Source organism: Myotis daubentonii, chromosome 15 (genome assembly GCF_963259705.1).
Source record: "Myotis daubentonii chromosome 15, mMyoDau2.1, whole genome shotgun sequence".
Taxonomy (NCBI): Eukaryota; Metazoa; Chordata; class Mammalia; order Chiroptera; family Vespertilionidae; genus Myotis; species Myotis daubentonii.
This window is the reverse complement of record NC_081854.1, coordinates 48,206,446-48,229,947: the sequence shown is the minus strand read 5'-3', so window position 1 is coordinate 48,229,947 and position 23,502 is coordinate 48,206,446. Positions and strand designations below refer to the sequence as shown.

Below are 23,502 nucleotides of genomic sequence, written 5' to 3'. Positions count from 1 at the left end.
CGTTTTCTGGTCAGGGCCTATGCCCGGATTGTGGGCTTGATTCCCAGTGGGGACAATGCAGGAGGCAGCCTATGAATGATTCTCCCTCATCATTGATGTTTCTATCTCTCTCTCTCCCTCTCCCTTCTTTTCTGAAATCAATAAAAAGATATTTAAAAAAACAAACAAACTTGTTTCCCAATGCCTTGCTCATAGCCAGGGGAGAGGACAAGCCAAGTTACCTGGTTAGAAAGTGGCTTGTTCTGATCACTCTCACAGATGAAGCCTTCGTAAGGGGCAGCGAACTTGGGAGGGTTATCGTTGACATCCAGGACCCTGATGGACACGGGGACTTTGGCTTCCTGATGCCGGTTGTCTGGAAAGAGAACATTCAGTCAGTGCCAAGTAGGAAAGCACGTTGGTCCAAGGTTACTCTTAGGAAGGAGTAAGCACCAGCCACTCCCCCAGGCAGTGCAGGGACAGGCATTATTGGCATAAAAGTCATCTGAAACCGGAAGTATGCTAGGACCAGGGTGAGGGGGATGCTCTGGAATAAATGTGAATATTAGACCAGGAAGAACCACTTTTCTATTTCTTCTGATTCTAATGCTGAGGTTTTATTCTGCATGCTTAGAATAGAGCCTGCCACCCCTGAGTGTAGTCCATAGCAGTGGTTCTCAAACTGGGGTTCCCCAGAGCAGCAGCAGAACCACCTGGGAATTCCTTGGGAATGAAAACGCTCAGGCCCCAGCCCAGACCTACTGAACCAGAGGCGCTGAGGGAAATCTTTATTATAACAATCCCTCCATCATATTCCAACACATGATCAAGTTTGAGAACCCCTGGTCTACAGGTAAACAAGAAGCCACAAATCTCGGCTCTAAGGATTCTGCTGCTCTGGGTTTAAACAAAACTGAGTGACAGGATATAGCGGGGAATCCTTCCATGAAGGAAGGTCACGAGTGTCAAGCTGCTGAGGGTGGTCAGCTCACTGGCCAAGTCTGCACCCAGAGAAAACAAAAACGTCTCTATGTCTTTACTTGTATGACTTCCTAGATAGAGAACCAAAAATAAATTATAAAGATGGAAAACATGTTTATTCTATCTCAGCTGCCTGTCCCTTTCCAGAATATGCGGAATCTGAGGGAATAATAACTGATAAAGCAGAATCAAAGCCCTTAGGAAAACACTTACGGATTTCTGCCGCAAAAACAGAGATGTTGAGCCAGGCGGTTTCCTCTCTGTCCAGAGGTTTTGTAGTTTTAATAAAACCATCCTCTGGATTAATAGTGAAAAACCTGTCCAGGTCAGTATGCCGATCAATTGAATACCTAAGCAGAATGCAAATGAGGCAATTAGAGGAGACATTCCAAGCAGCTTCACATTTGAGTATTTTCTCCATGCTGTATTTAAAGCAACTTTCCCAAGGAGTTGCTTGAGCTAGGTGTTTTCTTTTTAATCAAATTTACTTTTCAAACTTTGTACATGAATTTTTTATAGAAATCACTTTGCCACATTAGCATTCTTTACCCAGTGCAATGAATGAAAGAGCTGTTTAGCATATTTGATTGAGAAGCATAATGCCATGTTGCATATTTCTCCGGATTTACTACAATCACCCACCATCTGAATATTTATGGAAGTGCATTTTGGGAAGTCGGTCTGCCTTGCTCCCAAACTACTCAGAAAGTCATAAATGTATCAAACCTTTGCCAGATTTTTGCATGAGATATTAAATAGTTTCACGTTTATCTAAATTTATCAGCAAGGGTCATTTATGGCCCAAAACAATCATTTTTCTCCTTAAAGAACAATGTGAACTGCATTTTGAGCAGACTTATTTGCTTAGTCTTAGGGGTCCTCGGGTAGCTTGGTTCTGAATTCCAGGGTGAAATATGCAAAGCAGGCTTGGCCATTCATGTGGAACATTCACACTGCCCACACTTTAATGACCCCAGACTGTGCCGAACAGCATAGCTACAAGGTTTCAGCTACTTCTCTCCACTAGAAAATTTACTTTGTTTCAAACAAAAGGCAAAATAATTTTCAAAATATTACTGGAGTATATTTATGGCAGGGTGAGGTGGGAGATGGGCCAAGAGGAAGGGCCGTTATTGAGGCAACAGGGAAAGTGACTTACCAGTACTCAGGGCATACCAAGCTGTAAGTATTGGAGCCCTGGCTTTCAAGAGTCTGCTGAACTCTAACGGCCCTTCCTGCCCTCCCCCACACTGACTCCAAGTGGAAAAGATGGTCATGTCAACTCGGGTAGCATGCTGGGCTTCCTAACTTGGTAGTTTTCTGTTCTTGGAGGGCTTAGCTGTGTTTCCCTGAAGTTTACAGAATATCTATGCCTGGAGGCATTCATCGAGGGCCATGCAAAGCCCATGGAGGTCACAGGGTTTATTATCTTCAATTTACAAATGACGGGATTGGCCAATGGTTTATTTTCTAGTTTCTGGGGCAGCCACTGTTAGAACCTGGATCTTCCGATCCCAGATCCTGTTCTTTGCACCCACAGGAGCTCATCGCTGGTATCACGTGACTGCACAGCTCCCTGTGGGAATGGAATGAACAGTGCCCTTCCCCAGCGAAGAAACGGTAGACATCACACATCTCGTAGATGTCAATAGAGGATTAGCAACTGAGCCCTCAGCAGAGAGCACTACTGAAAAGGAGGCAAAAATAATAGAAGACGTTTTGTCTCACCACCAGGAAATTTACTGTCTAGTTAACATGATAAGACACACTAGTAGGAAGAAATGGAAGGATTCCAAGCATTCTTCCATACAAGTGAATTGGATTTGTAAAATCCTAGGTGTAAGTTCATGCTCCAGTACATATAAGCTGAGTGATATGGAAAAGACACTTGAGTTCTTTGAATCTCAGCTTATTATCTTTTAAACTGGAATATGAACAGTACCTAACTTTGGGTTGGTTTTGAGAACTACATGACGTACTAGATGTTTAAAATATCCGACTTAGCGCCTGGGCAGGGTTCTTAGACTAGTGAAGACACCAGGTGTGGGGCTGTTGGAGGCGGGAGAGATTCCTGCCAAGGAAGCTAAGAGGAGTGAATATTTAAGGAAGACAGTTGTAAAGAAAGGTGTGTCTAATGCTACAGAGTCTGAGAAAAAGAAGATATGCAAAATGGTCATGTGGCTGAGAGTTGGGGTGACACAATAAGGCCTTACCTATATGTCTAAGACACAAGTTCATTTAGAGGTGAAGATAAGCTATTAGCAAAGTAGGTGGTGAGGATAGGAGACCCAGTGAATAAAAGGAGACCCAAGTGGGTGAAGGAGGTTGGTTCAAGGGGGTTGGTGCACTGAGCATCTTTGGATAATTATAGACATGGAAACTGCCTGATTGCATGAAACAGCAACCACTGAAAACATGACCCCAATACCCAGTTGCTGAAGTGGGTCCTGGGAGAGAATGAGGTGCAGAGGGGATCAGCAGTTGCTCCACGTGTTTTTACATCATCACTCTTCTAAAAAGTCGCTAATGCACCTCGATATTCCTGACCAAAGCGAAGCTATTTATAATTCACACCATGAACAGTGTAGAGTAGTTGAAAGGTGTTACAATGACCCTCAGTCATAATGTAATGCATCTTCTTGCCCAGGGAGAACTCAGTACGCAAACCTTGTCGGGAAATCTTGTCATTAGTGGTGGCTGGGCTAGAGTAAAAAGCTCAAAGTGGACTCAGGGTAGGTGTGGACTACCATACAGGCTTTGAAGAATTCACATCATCCTTCTGAGTGTCAGTATTTCCATCTATGGGATCCTAAAGCAGTGAATGCCTCAAAAGGTGCCTGTTAACTTTAACTTAGTGCAACAGGTTGGGACCAAGAAGATGCTCAGTACAGGAAATTTCTCTTCCTTTCTCACAAGGAACAAGCTTCAAGGATTGAAAGGCAGTGGAGCCCTGGCTGGGGGCTCAGTTGGTTGGAGCATTGTCTCATGCACCAAAAGGTTGTGGGTTTGATCTCTGGTAGGAAGGCAACCGATGTTGATCTCTCACGTCAGTGTTTCTCTCTTTCCCTCTCTCTTCCTCTCTCTCTGAAATCAGTAAGAACATATCCTCAGCTGAGGATTGAAAAAAACAAGGCAATGGCAGTATTTACATTTGGAACACCCTTCTGCTCTCTCAGCATTTTCTTTGGTATAAATAGAAAGATGTCACTGTCCATGACAATATTTTGTCATGCTCGGATCCGTTTACCTTTTCTTTCTAGCCTTGCTGAGGTAGGATTGACAAATAAATACTTGCATATATTTAATGTGTACAACATGGTGTTTTGATAAAAGTATACCTTATGTATTGATTACCAAGATCAAGATCAGACTAATTAATATATCCATCACCTCACAGAGTTACCATCTTGTGTGTGTGTGTGTATATATTTGTGGTAAGAACACTTAAGACCTACTCTCAGTAAATTTCAAGAATAAAATATATTATCTAGAGCTCTAGAACTTCTTCATCTTACAACTAGAAGTTGTACCCCATTACTAAGATCTGCACCCCCCCCCCTTATGTGTAACCTCCCAACCCCTGGCCACCACTGTCCTGTTTGATTTTTTTAATCTTTTTTTTTTTAGATTCTACATATCATGCTATATTTGTCTTTCTGTGTCTGGCTTATTTCACTTAGCATACTTTTCTCCAAACTTATCCACATTATCACAAATGGCAGGACTTCCTTTTCTAAGGCTTAATAGTCCATCGTATAGATGTACCACATTTTGCTTATCCATTCACTGGCTGATGAGCACTTAGGCGGTTTCCATGTCTTGCCTATTGTGAACACTGCAATGACCACGGGGGTGCAGCTATCTCTTCAAGACACAGTCATTATGAAAACAGTACAGAAGTCCCTCAGCATGCAAATGGCAGCTGATACTGTCCTGCAGGTGGACCTTATCAACCCTGAACTCGACAGACACGTCCTGGCCCTTTGTAAGGGTGCCGTGGACAACATGCATACTGAGGTGTCGCTGTGATGCACCGTGGCGAGCGCTGTGAGGTGGCAGGTCACATCTAAGTGCGGGGGCCAGGGGGAGGGAGGGCGGGGAGGGAGGAAATCAGCACCCTGTAAGCAAGTTGCAAAGAAAGGGGAAGAAAGAACCAGAAGGAAGAACATGGAAAGTCCGGAACTAGGAGAGGGCCGTTCTACGTCAGAGAACAGGAAGTAGGCAGGTCTCACGCAGCCAAAAGCCAGGTGGGAAGAAAGAGTGAGACAGACAGGGGAGAGCGGAGATGAGCAGGCCCAGCAAAAGCCTTGGGCCAAGGAAGAGAGTTGAGATTATTTTGGGGGGACAACGGGGCATCGGGGACAATGTGATCATTGATCATGTTGTTGTTGGACTGGGTATGAGGTGATGTTGGCTGTGTTGTAAACTGATGGCTCTGGCTCTGGGATTGATGAGAGAAAGGTCGGGGGAGACGGAAGGCGGGGACACCATGAGGAGGGTGGAGGGAGGAATTCAGGCAAGCAGGGAATCCAGGACAGCCATGGAGAGGGTAACATTTGCTAGAATCCAGGCCAGGACAGTTTTCAGGCAACTATGAGTTTCTGTCCTATAAACATCTTCAATCTGTGACTCAGTCTCCTCCTCAACCGCCTCCTCATCAGCCTCATCCCTCATTAACTCATGTCACTGATGGGGGAGGTGGGATCCTAAACCATAATTCTCTATCTTGCATTTCCAAGTCACAAAAAAACAATGTGCACGACACACAAGCACCCTAAACCTGACCGGCACTCTGTTACCTCTCAGCAGCAGCTAGACAGTCAGAGCATGCTCGCCTGGCCTCCTGTTCACTGGCCATGCCTCCTGGGCACATCACTCTGCCTCACAGAGCCCTGTTCCCCTTCCATGTAAGGATAACAATTCCTATAATAGGGAGGGGAGGGGGTAAATTACATCCCATGTCTGCATATCCAGTGGACTGACCGGAGCATAGGAAGGTGTTCAATAAGTTATAATTACTCTACTTATTTTATAATTAGTATTTATACTTCCCCTCAGCTCCCCTGGGCACACAGGCCCAGCTGAGGCTTCCGTCGCTGGAAATCTGCTCCAGAGAGAAATTATGTAGCTTACACAAACCCATGCACAAAGCGCACAGCAGGGGCAAAGCAGACGCCCATCTTCTAACTCTTAATCTCGGTTACATGGCATTGGACCTGATTGTTTTGGACCCTTTTGTAATTGAAGGCGTGGTTTCGGGTCTCTGCAGGGCTTTGCTAAAGCCTCTTGCCTCTAAAATTTCCCATCCAGGCTTTTACGCTACATCTGTCTGTACCTTATCGGGCTGTTGGCAGCATCGGGGTCTTTGGCATGGACTCTCCCAACCACGGTGCCAGCGGCTGCGTTTTCTTGGACTTCATGGATGTAACTTGGGGCCAAGAACATGGGGGGCTCGTCAGCATCTTCCACTGCGATCTTGATTGTCACCGTGTCCTTGAAAGGCCCGTTGCTGATGAATTTGGGGTCGATGTGCACGTTGGCTGCCTCCACCTTCAGGCTGTATGCTCTCTTGGTTTCGAAATCTACGGGCTGACGAGAAGGAAGAGAAGATTGGCAACTGATTCCTTGAAAGAATAATGAAAGCGAGAGGCCTGCTTGTGTTACAGGGCAGAGTGTGCAGTTCCTCAAAGTGAGAAAATCAGTGTCTATTCAATATCCAATTACCTGAGCCATTTGGTCAGAAAATCAGACAAATCAATGGCTGAACCCTGGAATACGCTTAACGGGCAATTCTAGGAGCACAACAGACACAGAAGGGGCCCGTGACCTCAAATGTACCTCATTCTATACAGCAACACGAAGGCTGCTCAAAGCCCCTCAAAGGCACCCATGATGAGAAGGAATGACGACACTACAGAAATAAATGGTATATAGACTGCTCTGTAAAGTACTGAAAATCTGGGCAATAAAAATACCCACTGGCCCAGCTGGTTGAGCATCAACCTATGAACCAGGAAGTCTTGGTTCAATTCCCAGCCAGGGCACATGCCTGGGTTTTGGGTCTGATCCCCGGTAGTGGGCGTGCAGGAGGCAGCAGATCAATGATTCTTTCTCATCATTGATGTTTCTGTCTCTCTCTCCCTCTTCCTTTCTCTCTGTAATCAATAAAAATACATTTTAAAAGAAGGAATACCCCAGTGTGATGTTGATTTTTAACGTATCCGTCTTGCTTCTTAACCTCTTTTCAGAGACTGTGCTGTGACTCGCTAGTCAGTCGGGAATGACAGTTTGTTTTGATTGTGCTCACTTGTAGGAAACCTTCTATTTTTAGCAAGCCACAGGCAAATAAGAATAATGCTTCCTTGATATAGGAATGTATATATGTAAGAATATCCATTTGAAGAAAAACAACTATACACAACGTAGACGTTAAAAAGATATGAAAAATAATTGGTGAAGTAGCATTGGCATGGCTGCAGTTACTGGGAAACGGATGGAAAACACCCTCATTCCGAACGAGAGGCGGTCCAGTGAATCGATGGGCAGAGGGTGAAAAGTAAAACTGCAGCAGAGAACGGAGCCCTGCTGCCTAGGAAACAGGGCTTTCTAACGAGCATTGTGGATGATGCTAAGCTACCAAATGTGTGCAAAGACTTGGGTTGTTTAAGGCAAACAGCTGCCTGCCACGCCGTTGCCTCCTTTGAATGGGCGGGCAACCATAGGGTTGTCCCTCTACAACCGCCAAAGGAAGATGATCCACGTCCAGGAAGGTTAAACACAATCCACACCCTGGACACTTTCCTTCACCTCCCACCCTCCTGCTCCCCACTCGGGGACACTCCCTCTTCCTGGAGCAAGACCTGCCCCAGCTGCTCAGCCCTTCTGGGGCTTTATTCTTCGCTGGGTGACTAAGCCGCAGAACAGGATGACATTTCTAGGCTGAGGGTATGATATTGCTGATGTTTCTCCAGAAATCTCTGAATTATTAGATTTTTAAAAAATATTGGAAGATGGTAGTTCTGAGACCTGAGAGGTAGAACATTTCTCATCTCAGGTAGCTGGGTGCTCCTAGAGCCGAACCTTTTGATTTAGGTCTAGGCACCTGCCCAGAGCATGTTCCCAATGGCAAGCCCTGTGGGCATGAAGGCTGGTGCCATTATGCTGCAGTTGGATCAATGCTTTTTGGACCCCAAGCAAAATAGCCCAAATCTCTGCACACATTGGTCTGGAATGCCCTTTCCTACATTGGTGAGGTCTGACTAAATTTTCTGGTGGTCTGCCCACACCTCAGGGCTTGGAAAGTCCTCCTATGCCCCCAGACAGATCAAGGTGGTCCATTAGTTGCCCTTGCAGCCCCTCACCTCCCACCCCCGGAAGGTGGGGAGCAGCCCAAAGGGCTCCAGTGGGTTTTGTGGATCTTTGCTCATCTTTGCGTCCCCAATGCCCAGGAATGACTATGCCAAGTGATTGTATGCACCCATCATTGTGACTAAGTGGGGAGCAGGGCGGATGAGTACCATTTTAATATTTACCTACAATACGTCCCCTGCCTCCTTCCAAAAGAGATTTAAGGTCGCTTCCCATGTGCACATTTATATCCATGTTATGAGCAGTTGAAATAAAGCTAAATGAGGCAACTCTATTTGAGCCATAAAAATCTTACTACCCCCTCGTTTACTATCCCACCTCTGAAAACTCTCTCTGGGGGATGAATTCAGGAGAATATAACAATATTCAAAAAGGTGTTATGTTTGTTAGATAGAGTATAGGGTTATGTCTAATCAGGAGGAAGGTACCCACAAAACATCAAATCCCACTGGGAGAGTTTATCAAGGAAAAAAACAGCCCATCCGTAGGATGGGATGTCATGTAGTCATTAGAAATGATTATGCGTGGTATATAACAACATGTAAAATGTTTACTATGTGACATTACGTTAACAAATCTGATGACCCTATGATTGCAGATGTGTGAAATGTTATACGCATGTGGGCAAGGAATACTTAGGCATCAAAATGGCTTTATTAAAGTGGGGAATATTTAAAATGTTTTCTAATGCTGCTCTCACACTGTTTCACACTGAGTTTATTTGATTGAAAGTAAATAACTTAGAAACAGTGCCAGGATATCTCTTTGATAAATAGGAGCCTCACTGGGTCAAGGGTGTTGCATGAACAGATTGGATTTTGCCCCGGAAGTGGACTGAGCCAGTGACGTTTCACCTTCATTTTGCATTGGTTCTTCCTTGTCTACCACACAGAGGCTGTGTGAATAGCCCGAGGGCAGTTCTCTCCTCTGCACCACTGTTACCCTGAGGCTGATGCTTCCTAAGCTCTTCAACAAATGGATGGCTCTGCCTCCTAAACATCTCTTGAATTCTTCATCTTCCCTTCCTCTGCCTTCTCCAGTTCTTTATAATTTCTCCCTTGAGTTCCAGCAACCGTTTTTGCAATGGTCCCACTGTATCCATCTCTAAACCCTGGAGACTGAACTTATTCAACTTTCCTAAACCTGTCCTGTTTCCATCCATACCGGATTCCAAGGAGTTCTTCAGGAGCTCTTTTTCTGCCCTTCTTCTCCTTATCTATCTGGTAAATTCCTACTCACCCATGGAGACTCCGCTCAAGATTGGCCCCTGTAAGAAGTCGTTATGTCCCTATTCATAGATCTGATCACACAGCTGGTTCTCAACTGGGGAGTGATTTTGGGCTAACTTCCCGCAGGGTTCATCAGGCACTGTCTACAACTATTTATTATTATCCTGACTGGTGGGGTGGGGTGTGCTTACTGGCATCCAGTGAGGAGAGGCGGGGATGCTGCTAAACATCGTACAATGCACAGAACAGCCCCTGCATGAAAAATGATCTGTCCGGAAATATTGTTAGTGCTGAGACTGAGAAAATTCGCTCTGTTGTAATTGTCATTTTACTTCTCTGTCCTGTTAAACTGTGACCTCTCTGTGGCCAGGGCTCTCACTCTTCAACCTCAGATGTCTAGCCTTTCTCAAAGGGCCTGCCCGACAAATAATAACTGAATAATTCTTGGTAAAAAATGGGTAAATAAATCAAGAAATGTGCAAAAAAAAACTATATTAAAGAATATTCTTAAAGGACAAACATATCCCCATTATCTCTCCATACCCTTTTATATTATTAAATCATATATAATGACTTCCACAAGGACCCATCCTTTTACTGTGTTAAATTCACCTCTCGATTTTTTTTCTAGTGGACATTTGGAACTTTGTGCTATAAGTTTAAGGAATGAAGCGACATCTTACTCTGTTTTAAACCTACACAGCAGTGCTTTATAGACTATTATCCTTTTGCTTGGAATAAACACACTGCATTGGGGGGAAATGTGCAAATTAATCTTATGCGGAGAGCTCATTTGCCATGTGCGAGTTCCACGGGGTGATTTTAATGCTTCTGGATTTTGGAGACGCAGTGTGTGTTTATGTCCTAAATACACTGAAAACAGGTGACAACCTTAGCATAACCAACTACCCAATTACTTTGAACAGCAAAGGATGCGAGGCAGAAATCGCTGATGTCAATGCTCATGTGTCAGTGTCAAGCAAGAGGGATAGTAATATTAATTAACGCGCTAAGTTGACAGCTCTACGCTACACGCAATTCACACGGAGATTCTCCCGGAGAAGAAGCCCAAGGGAGTGATTACCCCAGGCCCTGCGGACACACCCGTCACTGTCACTGATGTCCACGTTTCCAAGTATCCAAAGCTCACCCCGATTCCATATGCACTTACAACAGAGTCCCCCCATCTTCTCTTTGTTCTGTGACCCATCATATTTCTCCCAAACCCAACAGTGCCTTCAAATGCTATGACAAGTCAGCCCTCTGGAGGACATCTCTCCTGCCCACCCCCTTACTGAAAAATCGCCCCCCCCCCAGGAATTTCCTCCACTCCACCCTCGATTTCTCCCCTGCTACTGGCCTCTTTATTGATTCTTCAAATTGTATTTTTAGCAGTGTTACAGTCCAATCTCTTCCATCACACTGAGAAGCTTAATATTCATGCTAGAAAACCAGGTTGAAAAATGAATGCTTGATTAAAACCAAGGTAACCCCATCATCCAATTCAGACTGAATGCTCCCCACACTTTGATGATGGAGAGGGGTTGATTTCTCAAGTGGTAAATCAGGGGGAAGACCATTTTAGAATAGACTGTAACAGTTTCTTCACTTTTATAAGCCCTCGTGGCCCAGCTATTGCTAAAATGTCTTGAGAGCGAAGTTATTCAAGAATACTCTAGGTTTGAATCCCGTGCCTGTGAATTCCTAGCTGTGCGACTAGGACAGCATCAAGTTGTGTAGTCTGTCTGAGCCCCAGTCTCCTCATAATTAAATGGAGGTCTCTTTGTTCATAGGAATCAAATGATCTATCTTTTTAATGAGTTTTGTGAAAGGTAAACAAGAGAGTGTTTGGAAGAGGCTTGGGCTTTCTCTGGCCAATATTGAGTACTGAGAAAATGTTAGATCTTACAAACAAAGCAAGGAAAAGAACAATAAACTCCCCATTGTCTTGAATTAATCTGAAGGACACATGTTAGGGACAGTTTAGCATGGGGGAAGGACCATTATTGTTGTTTCTTGGGTTCAATTTTTTTAAAAAAATATGTTTTTCATTGATTTTTAGAGAGAGAGGAAGAGAGAGGGATAAAGAGATAGAAATATCAATGAGAGAGAAACTCTATCAATCAGCTGCCTCCTGCATGCCCCTTACTGTGTATTGAGCCTGCAACCTGGGCATGTGCCCTGACCGGGAATCGAACCGTCACCTCCTGGTTCATGGGTGGACGCTCAACCACTGAGCCACACCGACTGGGCTCTTGGATTCAATTTTGAGAGAAAATGACAGCAGTGCAATGGAACTTGGGTGTTTGAGCGAGGGAAAGTCCTGAGCAGCCCATATGAACAGACTCGCTGGGCCAAGCCACAGGGGGAACTTCAGACATGCTCAGTGCTGCTTCTCCCAAATGTAGGTGTATCTAGCTGTCTTTCCTTCCAGAGCAAAACTGTGCCCAGAGCTAACTAGCAATCTCAGGTAGGTGCCCCAGTCTCCCTTGCTGCTCCCCACACCCACCCCCCCCACCCCCCGGAATACAGTCCTGCTATTTCCCCAGAGCTCAGAGCTCAGCTGTAAAAGCAGGTCAGCTCCAGATGCCCCTGTTTGCATTTTTTTAAACCCTCAACTCCCCGTGTCTTGCCACGTTGCCTTGGCAGAGCAGGCCATACCACTGATATGTCTGGTTCCTCATCCTAACTCACCTTTTTCAGCTTCACCACGCCCTCCTGTGTGTCATAGTCTGTTGTGATTTCAAACAGTTCCATACCGTCTCCATCAACAATAGTGTATGCGACTAAGCCGTTTTCACCGATGTCCGGGTCTTTGGCCTTCACTCTCCCGACTTCCTCCCCGGGGACCGCTGCCTCTGACACAGACATCTGGTACACGCCTAAAAGAAGAAAACATCTACTCTTACTTTCCCTTTTACTTATTAGCTGTAGGACTTTAGATTCCGTTGAACCCCAATACATTTCTCAAAGGGTTTGAAATTGAACTTCCTATTGATTGAAAACATGAAAAGAAGCGAATGGATGGAAGAGCCCGCATGGCCTGTGTGTGTCAAAGAAATGGGTTCTACAAAGAATGATGAAACAATCCCGGGGTCAGAGGAGATGGAGTGGGGTCCCCTGCCCCACATGAGGAAGGAAAGAATGCTCAGTTACATTTCCCATCAGCAAGCGCGGGAGGGCCATGGCATCCTTGAACATTCAATCAGCCGAGACTTCTTTTCATTCCTTTCAAGGTCATGACCCTTCTAACTCAGTATCTGACTTTCCTCTTACTTCACTCCCTTCACCATTCATTCAAACACTAGCTTACCTGCAAACATTTCCCACAGCGTGACCCTGCCACATATATTCACTTATTATTTATTGGCAACTTATTATGTGCCAGTCACTGTCCCAGCCCCTGGATACTCAGTTGTCAATGAAATCATCGAGATTGCTCCCTTAAGGAGGCAACTACCCTAAAGGGAAACATGAAATGTGTACACACGCTGATGTCAGTGCTGGGAAGAAGGGAAAGTGGTAGGTTACAGGGAGGAGCGTAATGAGACAGTGAGGTGTGGACTGTAGCTGTGTGATAGCAGGTTATGAATATGTGTGTATGTGTGTGCATGAGTGTGTGTATATGTATGCATTAGAAGTGTGTCTGTGTGTGACCCTGTGTGCACTTGCATTAAGTATGTGTGGTGAGAAGGAGAAAGCGAGAGAGAGAGAGAGATTTTGAATGGGGTGGGCAGGAAGACACCCCTTAAACAAGGCACCTGAACACCCCTGGAGGACCTGAGAAAGACAAACCATGTGACTACTTCCTACTACTTTGTGCTACAAAGACAAAACAGTGACACACACAGGGAACAGCAAATGGCGAAGAGCCTGAGGTGGGAACGTACTGAGTACAGAGCAGCAAGAAGAGGGGTGGCTGGTGCCTTCTATGAAGAGATAAGGGGTGTAGGTTCAGTGGGGCCCAGTGATGTAAAGGGCTTTGTAGGAGGGGTCCTGAACATTTTGTTCAGACATAGTGGGAAGTCACTGGCAGGCTTCCCATAGGCAAGGGAAACCTGAAGTGACTTGACTGGCACTTCCACATTCTGCAATTATCCTGTATGACATTATACGGAAGTCACTCCCCAGCTGAATGGTTTGGGGCAAGTTACTTAACCTCTTTAAGTTGTCGTTTCCTCTCATGCAGATTTCTTCCTGTTCCCGAACTCTGTCTATATCTATGTGTATCATTTGGCTTTGAATACTTTCCATTTGGACCAATATTCAACTTAATCCCACCACGTCCTTCACACTGAAGGACGCGTGGAAAGTGGGAGTCCGTAAACCAGCTATGAGTTGATTTTCTCCAAATCTCATTTGCATTCATGGCTATGAAGCCGGTGACTGCATAGAAATGATGTATCTTGTCTACGTGATGGTAGGAGGGCCAGGGCCTGAATGGCTGCCTGCTAATAATCCTGCTTGGCCTTTTCCTTCCAGACACCAGACAGTTTTACGGTGTGGATAACGGAGCGTGCAGCTGGTAGAGTGCTACATGAGCCTTAAGCTTTTGGGGGATGCTGAACCTCGTTCCTGATCAGGCAAAGCAGTCTTCCTCCAGCTCTTCCGGGTCTTCAGGACAGAGGGTGTTGCCTGTAATTCTCTATCTCGTGTCTCTCTGACCCAGATCGTTGTCTTTGGAGTCCTTTGAGTGACCATAGTGCCTTCACGGGGCCATATTTGGTTGTCTTCCTTCTTCCCTCATTTGGAATGTCACCTCTCTGGCGATCAACTCATAGGCCCTACCAGCTACTCTTCTAACCTGATGAAGAAGACACACTTACGCTGAAAGTGTACTAGCAGCAGCAGCAGCATTATGATTGCACTGAACCTGTCTATACCTAGACATACGGAAACAGACCCGTGTTCAAATGCTGCTTTGCCACTTTTTTTGGGCAATTTACTGAGCCTTTCCAGGAGCCCAGTTTTACCTGTAAAATGTAGGTTCTGGGAGAGATTGCAATAGTAGTGACTATTCACTAAGTGATGGTAGTTGTCATTATGGCTATTACTAACAACCTTTCAAAATCTGCTTTTCTGTCATGTCCCTCAGCAATCCTATACATTTTGTAGAAGGGCGGGCCACAGTCTCTCAGATAATAATCAAGGCTAACATTGGTTGACCACTTATGACAGATGTCACTGTAGATTTTACACTAGCTCATTTAGTTCTACAACGTCCTACTATTCAGGTCCTGTGGAATCTGTATTTTCCCAAAATGGCCAGAACAACACCTCCTGCCCCCCCCCCCCCATGCTTTTCCTTTAACCCGACTGTGCACATCCTGTTGAAAGGTGGGGTCTACAAGAACTCCACTTCCATGTGGGCAGTCTTAAGGCTACAGTGGGAATGAAGGGCTATCTGACGCTAGGCCACATAGGCAGGTCAGTGCTGCCTGATGTTCCTGGGGGCCCCCCTTGTAGACCCTATCCAAGCCACTCCATGGAAAGGCCACCGTGGAGAGGAACCAACAGCCAGCACCACCTCACCAGCATATGAGTGAGCCCCACTGGAAGTGCACCCTCTAGTCCCAGTGAACTGTCCCCCATTGACACTATAGACACAGGCAGTCTCCTCCACATTTTGCCCAAATGGCAGACTAATGAGAAAAACCCCACTATTACTGTTTTAAACCACAAAGGTTCTGGGTGGTCTGTTATATAGCAGTGGGTAACTGATTCAGGTGCTGCTGTTCCCAGGTAGTTAGTATTGAGGACACTGAGTCAGAGATGGGCTCATTCATTACTAGATGGCATCAACAGCGTCTGGTAAGGCACCTAGCACAATCAATTTCCTGTTTCCAGGATCCTGGGACTTTTTACATCTCCCATTTCTCCTACTAGATCTATTCCATTGTTTTTGTTGTTGTTGTTGTTGTGGCTGCTGCTGTCTTGTTTCAGTTTTTGGCGCGAATGATGTAAAACACCTCCATTTTTCTCGACTTTTTCTTCCAAGCTGAGTAAAGCAAGACTGGGTCGCAGAGGATGGCGGGCTGCAGCAGCACTGAAAAGCGAAAGCCAAGCCCACCTACTTACTCTGCGGAAACTTTGGTGGGTTGTCGTTGACATCGGTCAGCGTGATCGTCACTTTGGTTGTCCCTGAGAGTCCACCCATGTGTCCGCCCATGTCCTTGGCCTGGATCACCACGTGGTACTCCTCCTTGGCTTCCCTGTCCATGTTGGGAAGGGCTGTTCTGATGATACCTGGGCAGGGGAGCAGAAACCATCACAGGCTCTCACTGATAACAGGGGTGGGGAACCTTTCTTCTGCCAAGGGCCTTTGGATATATATAACCTCATTCTCAGGCTGTACAGATGACCATCTTCAAAATTAGCCTGCTCTATTTGGTCAAACATTTCATTACCTCACCCCTAACGCCTTGGCAGGGCCAGACTAAATGATTTCTCAGGCCTTCTAGGGCCCACGGGCTGGACATTCCCCACCCCTGACTTATAACAACAGTATAACCAAAAATGTACTAGGTCCCAGGAGTGCAAAGGTGAGTGAGACAGAACCTACTCTGAACAGAAAAGTCACTTCAACATGATAATTATAACCCAAAGCAGCCGTGCCTGGAGCGCCAGAGGTGTATTTCCAGTAAACTGCCATAATTACTCATACAGCATTGAAATTTTATATGTTTTATATATTGTATTTCAAATGCAAGTGACCGCCTCACATTCTCAGGTATATACACTTACTGAAATATTTGAGGGTATCCATGACTGAAACCAATTTCTGGACTACCAACAGAGTCTTTTGAAGTCTATCCCTGCATGCAATTCTTGGAAACATTCCCATGTTTGGTCCATATTAGGATAAAAGAAGAAAGCATATATCTCATGCAATACCTTAAAATGTAATACTAAAATTGAAAAGAGTGAACCATATGGGTTAAAAATGTACATAATGCTTATACAAACATTTACTCTATGATGACCTGTCGCTGACAACAGTAATAAATTAATGATGTAATTCGATAAGATCCCTAGATATTAGCATATGATTTACATGAAAGTCAGGCTCAGTTAAATCGCTTGGGAACATGTGTGAGCTTTTTCCCTCTGTACAAATGGCAACAATTTCCAATGGAAATATGAAGAGCACTGCGGACACCTTAGGTCCTTACCGCTCTCTTACCCGCGATGTTTGCATGTTTGTGGAAACACCCTTGATCTCATGGGGCCTCGTTCTTCTGATCTGTAAATAATTTGTTAGGTTCAAACTATGAGACCCTGAAACCAAGAAGGTTGCGAGTCCCCACCTGCGCTGAACATCTCAAAAGTCGAGATGAAATCCCACGTTCATCCTTGGTTAAGCCGGAAAGGCTACATGCCAGTGCTTTTGATGAAACCAAAGCAAGTAGCCCCGTACGTTGTGATCTGAAGCACAGTGGCTACAAATAAACGAGGGCATAGGGTAGGCGGAAATAATATCAAGGAAATGAGCCAAGTATCTGATGGGTGGACTATAACTGTAACAATAAGTGTGAATTGTTTGTAAACATCTTTCAAATATATGGGGCATGTTGTGGAGAGAAGGAAGGGGCTGTAGGGAGTAATATTGTGGGCGAGCAGTTTCACAGGGTTTTGGTGTGTATTCTAATGAAAGGATCCCCGAGTCACACTTGGCATAAACGAAGTGAAACACTTCGGTTTGGGTTGTTGCCAGCATTCATTCTCTGGGTGTGCTGTTTGTCATCTGTAAGAAATGCGCAGGAGCCTCTTTCTGATGCTCAGGCCCACAGGGTGTCTCTCAGCGCGATGGGGAGACCGGAATGTGCTGCCTCCCAAACGCACTTGCGCATTAGCATTAACAGCCCTGCGTGCACCCTGCACCGTGGCCTCTGAGAGCCTCCGCTATGTATATCAGCCTTCAAGTTGTGTAGCCTCTTCATTTGGATCCACTGTTGAATTTTAAGATAAAACTTAAATATTTTAAGATAAATTCTTCAATTTTAGTTGACTTCTAAGATACAATTTTAAGATAAAAGTTATGTTTTAAGATTGTATTTCTTGTTCTGACATGGTGCAATACAGATGGAAACAACAGTATATGTGGCTCATGGGTTGCCAGGCACCTGCACAGTGTTTGATTCTCGCACTAACCCTGGGAGGTGGCCCTTTCCATGTCTGAGAAAGCAGAGAGAATCAACTGGGTTGAGGGAGCAGGTCTGGGCTCCTTATTCACAAAGTGTCACAAGCCACAGTGACATTTCAGGGTACCTGTCTGTGCCTCCACCGAGAAGTAGGGCTGTCCTTCGAGGATGCTGTACACCAGCTTGGCGCTGTTTCCGTAGGTGGGGTCATCTGCATCTGAGGCCGTCACCTGGATCACTGACGTGCCTTAGAAATGAAATGGATGCATTAGCAGTGGTCCCTCGGCTTCTCAAATCCTATTCTAGTTTACAAAGTTCCGTTTTAAAATAAAAAACGGAGGAGACTATTTAATATGCTTTCATTTCCTGGAGTTGAAATGCAAGGTAGTTTTCCTTCCTTCCCTCTCTCCTCCTTTCCTTCCTTACTTCTCTCCCTTCTCCTCCCTTCCTTATTCCTCCATTCCTTCCCTCTTAATTCCCATACCTTAGAAATGAACTTTCTATATTCCTAGTCCACCCTGCTATGCTTGGTAGTTAAAATGCTACTATGAATATTATTGCAAAAACATTCTAAGACCCATGGCAGTTGAAATATTCAATCGATTGAATAATTAAATAAAAATCTCCCCAAAGAGTATAAGAAGGGGTAATTAGTGATGACTTGCTTTTCATGAAAGGACAGAATGCAGGCCTCCTTCCATCTGTGGCAGAGCAATAAACACATCATTTTATTGTTGCTCTGCATGTAAGAAAGTGGCTGCTCATACTACATCTTAATTAATTCATGGCTATAAATATCACACAGAAGGCCGTTCCCTACTGGCCTGACAGTTGCATGGTCCCACCTCTGAGGTGTGTAGTGGTCAGACCACAGAAAGCACCAGCAGGCATCTGCTGAGACTCAGGGTGAGCATGCGTGGGTCAGAGTGAAAGCAAACCAGGGAACTGAAGGGAGATGAGAGTGTGTTTCCAAGAAAAATGTGCTCCCTGATGGTCACAGGATCTGAGGGCAGGAGGTGTTGGGCTTGGAATGCGGCAGAGAGGCAATTTTCAAATTCCTCTGCGCCAGGCAGTGTTTGGGGCACATCCCAGGTACCCTGCCCATGTCCCTCTCTCTGTATTCACTTGCATCCACTGGACTTGAGATATCGGGTAGGAGAGGAATGACGTTTTACAATCTATTTTGAAAACTGGGTTATTATTGGAGTGGGGAGTCTACCCCCATCCGGCAAACAAGCAAACCCGAATTGCTGCCGTGACATTTTCAGCAGCTGGGCCAGCTTCCCCGTGGGAGGCAAGGGAGCTGTCTGCGCAGCCTCTGACAACCTTTAACGCACAAGGTGGCCGCGATTTCCACCTGGTGTAACAGTAACTCTCACTTTCTTCTAATTACGCTTCTGTGATTCCTGATTTCCTGCAAACAACTTTTCGGAGCTCTTCCCACAGAACCAGGCTCTATTCTAGGTAGAGGAGATGGATGTATCAGGGGGAATAGGATCTATTTTCTGCCATCAGGAAACAGCTAGGAAAACGATTGATCTTGCTATGCTTCATTTGCGTCCAGAGCTCCACTAAGTACAGCTCTTTGCATTTTACATCCATGTTAGTTCACCCTCCCCTTCTTTACATTATCTTCATTTTATAAATGACAAAAGGAAAACCGAGAAAGATGTAAGAACTTGTCTGGGTTCCCCTAGGACAGTGGTGGTGAGAGGTGCGGTGTGACAGGAACCCAGGACTGTCTGCCACAGTCTACGCTCAGGCCATGGTGGAAAGTCTGTGTGCTATTCCTGAGAGTCCAGGAGCCCCTGAAGGTGGAGGCAGTGACAATTCCCCTGGAGAATCCTTTTTGGTGACTGGCCTTTGCCCCCTGGCTCAGCTGCTGACACTACTGTCTACTCTGTAATGGTTTCTTTGATGCCCACTGTTTCTCATTAAATCCCGGGTGACTGCTGAGAGACGAGGAGCCCGAGCGGGGCCCAGGGGAGAGAAGGTGGCGAGGGATGGCTCAGCCCGGCTTCTGTAAAGTACGAGAGGGGTTTGACTTTTCCTGGAGGAGGAGTAAGGGACTGGTTCTTTTAACATCACAAGCGCCACGTGCAAAGTGCAAGGAGCCGAGTGTCCCAAGGTCACTTCTGCATCTAGCTTTCTTGAGCAGGGTGATGCCCATTCCTGGTGCTTGGTTTTTCTCATCTGTAAAAGCGTGGCTTGGCCCTGATGATCCTTCTGTTCATTTGAGCGCTAAACCTCCGATCCATATAAGCAGGCTCACTCCCTGATCAGCACAACCCTGCTCACTGTCTGAAAGGCAAACCTTTCTTAACAGGGGACATGATTCTCAAAAGATCACAACTACATGCATTCGACAAAGTCAAGTGGAAGTCATTGCGAAGGGAAGGTGGCTCCCTGAAGAAGCCCTTCAGGGGAATCAGGCAACGTGTCTTGATGCACAATGAAAAGACATGCCCGCTTCTGAATTAGCCTAATAGGTGGTGACATAGTGCCATGCTTAAGTGTGTATTCTGGATTCACTTAAAGGGTCAGGTGACCATGGATAAATTAGTTAACCTATTTCAAGCTTGGGTTTCCCATATGCAAAATATGTCAAATAGGAACCACTTCATTGCAAAGGTGAATCGTTGCACAAATTAAATGAAATAGTGCATGTGCATCATTAATTATCACAATGCCTACAAGTTACAAATATTACCACTGGTTTTCCTAACCAAACATCAACATGTACTGGTGACTGAAAACAGAGTATCTCTAATCCTGCATGACTAGAAATTGCTATTCCCATTTTATAGAGGTGGAAACTAAGGCTCAGAGAACAGCTGTAACTAATTCCAAGTCACCCAGCTAAGGAAGTGCCCGAGTGGAGAGGACCTGGATTCAATCATATCCTTCCCACTCTCCACGCTCCCTCATAGTTTGTCAGTTTAGATTTTAAACCCTCAGGTCCATTTTAAATATCTAAGACTACACAGATAAAATTTTCTCTTGTTATTCCAGCATAGAAAATACAGCCTAAGTTCTCCTTCCTGATCTGGGACCAGCCTCCTCATCCCCCCCACCCCCCACCCCAGTATAGACCAGTCTTGCAGGCAGAACAGGTCTGCCACACGTACCCACGTTGGACCTCTCGGGCACGTTGGCATGATAGGTCTCGTGCAGGAACTCGGGAGGGTTGTCATTAATGTCCTGGACCTTGACGATGAACTCGGACGGTGGCTCCAGCGGCCGGTTGGTGTCCCTGTCCACTGCCTGAGCCATCAGTGTGTACTGGGCTCTCTCCTCGCGGTCCAATGTCTTGGTAGCGTGAATGTTCCCTGATTTGTCATCAATCACAAAAATGGTTCCGGCCCCTTCACCTGAGAGAATGTATTTAATGTTCCCATCACCAGAGTCAATATCGGAATGAAGCTAGAAAAAGAGAAATTGAGATTTGTAATTCCACGAAGGTTGCACGGGGAGATAGAGACCCACTTCCATGCTGTTTGCTGCCACACACCATGTACACCACACACACACACACACACACACACACACACACACACATGAGAGGAGACGTTCTCACCCCATTTTACAAACGAGGAAATGGAATATTAGAGAAGATAAATGCCTTGGCCAAAGTCACACAGATGGGAACGGTGAATTTTTCTTTTTTTAATTCTAAGAATCACGCTCTCTCTCCTTCCTCCCCATATATATGTAACATACAAAATATGTACACATACATATCATTAATATAGAGTTATTTTGAAAGAAATATTTGCATGTTACAAAAAATAAAAAACAATCATTTATACAATAACTAACTTTTCCCTCAGTTCTGATTCCTATTCCTTCATTTTTGCTACTCGGAACTGTTGTTACCAGTTTCCCATGATTCCCGTGACACATTCTATCATATGCAAGAATATCTATACAGATATGCAAATGCCCTGTTTATTTGTATGCAATGAAGTGCCACAGGGCACAAGTCCCTCTTCCCCTCTGTTGTCCTTGAAGAATAAACTTGGGGGACATACAGATTGACCTCCATATACTGTGTGGATGCCATGATCATTTCTTTTAGCAGTTTTCTTCCAAAAGACAAGAAAACTGTTCCCGGGATTTTGATGCTACAAACAATTCATAGATTAGACCTTTCCAGAAGACCTGCTGAGTGGGGCATGCTGAATGAGGAAATGGGGCTGGAGGATAGCCTGAGACACAAGCAACTTCTTAGACCATAGGAAGAATCTTAATTATCTGTAGGTTTCCCCCTCCTGTGACAAAGCCCAGGGAAATTGTGGTACCTGCCTAAGTCCACACCAGCCAGGGCCAGGAAGTCACGTAGGTCTCCTAACTCCCCATCCTGTGCCTTCCTGCCTTCTCTCCCCCAAACGCCACATCTGAGCTTCCTGTAATAAACTCACCCTCCCTTGTTGTCCAACCTCAATTTCTGCAGCTTTCATCTTAATCTGCCCTCATTCTGCCTTCAGTGCGTCATTGTAACCACTCTCATAGGTTAGAAGAGTAGCTGACAGGATAAAAAAAAAACACAAAACAACAAACCCTCCATTCTACTGACTACATGAGAAAAGCCAGAAAAAAATAAAAAGCTTTAGTTTATTATTATATAACTAGAGGCCCGATGCACGAAATTCTTGCCAGGGGCTCGGCCATCACAGCTGTGGAGGCTTGCCTCTGCCCTCGCAGCCCTGGCTTTGTCCAGCTGTCCAGTCTAATTAGCATATTACACTTTTATTATTATAGATAATAAATTATTATATTATTTTAAACTCATTATCAATGTCATTTTAATTATTGCTCTTATGAAACCAAGGCTTTGAGAGTTTGTCCAGAGTCATAAAACAAGATTGAACACAGTGCTTTGTAAAATTTTTTTGTATCGATTCAAATTTTTCCAAAAATATCTCATTGATTTTGCAACGCCACAGTGAAACACCAAATATTTCAGCTCAGGGGGATCCCTGTGGGTACATACGAATTTGGCAAGACTCTTGGGAATTAACTAGACATTATTTGATGACCAACTAAAACACTGAAAAGGTTTAAAATCCACTGCTCATAATTTTCTTGCTTTTGGATTTCAAAGTCACAAATAAATTCCTTTTTTTTTCTCGCCAACAAAGATAATTCATACAATTGACAACAGTATTTATTAGGTTCAACACAAAAAGCATTTCGGGAAACCATCCAGTGCAATGGAGGGATCCAGTAGCTGAGGCGGACACAGCCAACTCCCGACTCTGCGGACGGATGGCTCCGCTCCGCGCAGCACAGCGGGACACAGACTGTGCTTCCGGCAAGAAACCCGCAAGCCCTGGGTTTGCCAAATCCCAGGTTCTCACAGCATCTTCAACCACTTGAAAGTCGTCCAATCAGAGGTTATTAGGGAACCAGTCATCTAGTCTGCTCCCCCGATTCATTGGAAACTGCAGATCAGCAGTATCTCCAAAGAAAGATGCAAGGATCCAACCACTTTATTTTTCCCCCCATCCCACCCGACACCTGACGTGTTCTTGTGTGCATAGATTTTAAGCATCACTCATGACTTCTCCTTCCCCCCCTTTTCCCTAAGCTTCCTTTTAGCGGGCATGGCTTGTTCCAGAGATGCTGCAATGCCTGTCCAGGTCCTGTCTCTCCTGCAGTCTCTGCCCGCAACACAGAGCTACGCCCCAGCGGGAAAGCCCATGGCAGAGGTTCTGAACACTTCACACCTAGCTCTCCACGTGGTTCAGTCCACACAGCCCCACAGCCGAAGCCCGCTCCTCCTCTCGGCACAGAGTCATCTC

At 45.3% G+C, this 23,502-nt stretch overlaps 1 protein-coding gene across 1 annotated transcript in view; it reads right to left on the bottom strand.

Moving 5' to 3' along the window:
* The window catches only part of CDH11 (cadherin 11), a 128,517-nt gene that overhangs the window by 20,553 nt on the left and 84,462 nt on the right, over positions 1-23,502 (bottom strand). The window contains exons 4-10 of the mRNA XM_059667864.1: positions 20,827-21,121; positions 17,826-17,945; positions 15,636-15,803; positions 12,252-12,439; positions 6,296-6,549; positions 1,174-1,310; positions 222-355 (exon numbers count right to left, since the gene is read on the bottom strand). Of these exons, the coding sequence (XP_059523847.1) occupies positions 222-355; positions 1,174-1,310; positions 6,296-6,549; positions 12,252-12,439; positions 15,636-15,803; positions 17,826-17,945; positions 20,827-21,121 (1,296 nt within the window). The remainder of the gene's footprint in view (positions 1-221; positions 356-1,173; positions 1,311-6,295; positions 6,550-12,251; positions 12,440-15,635; positions 15,804-17,825; positions 17,946-20,826; positions 21,122-23,502) is intronic.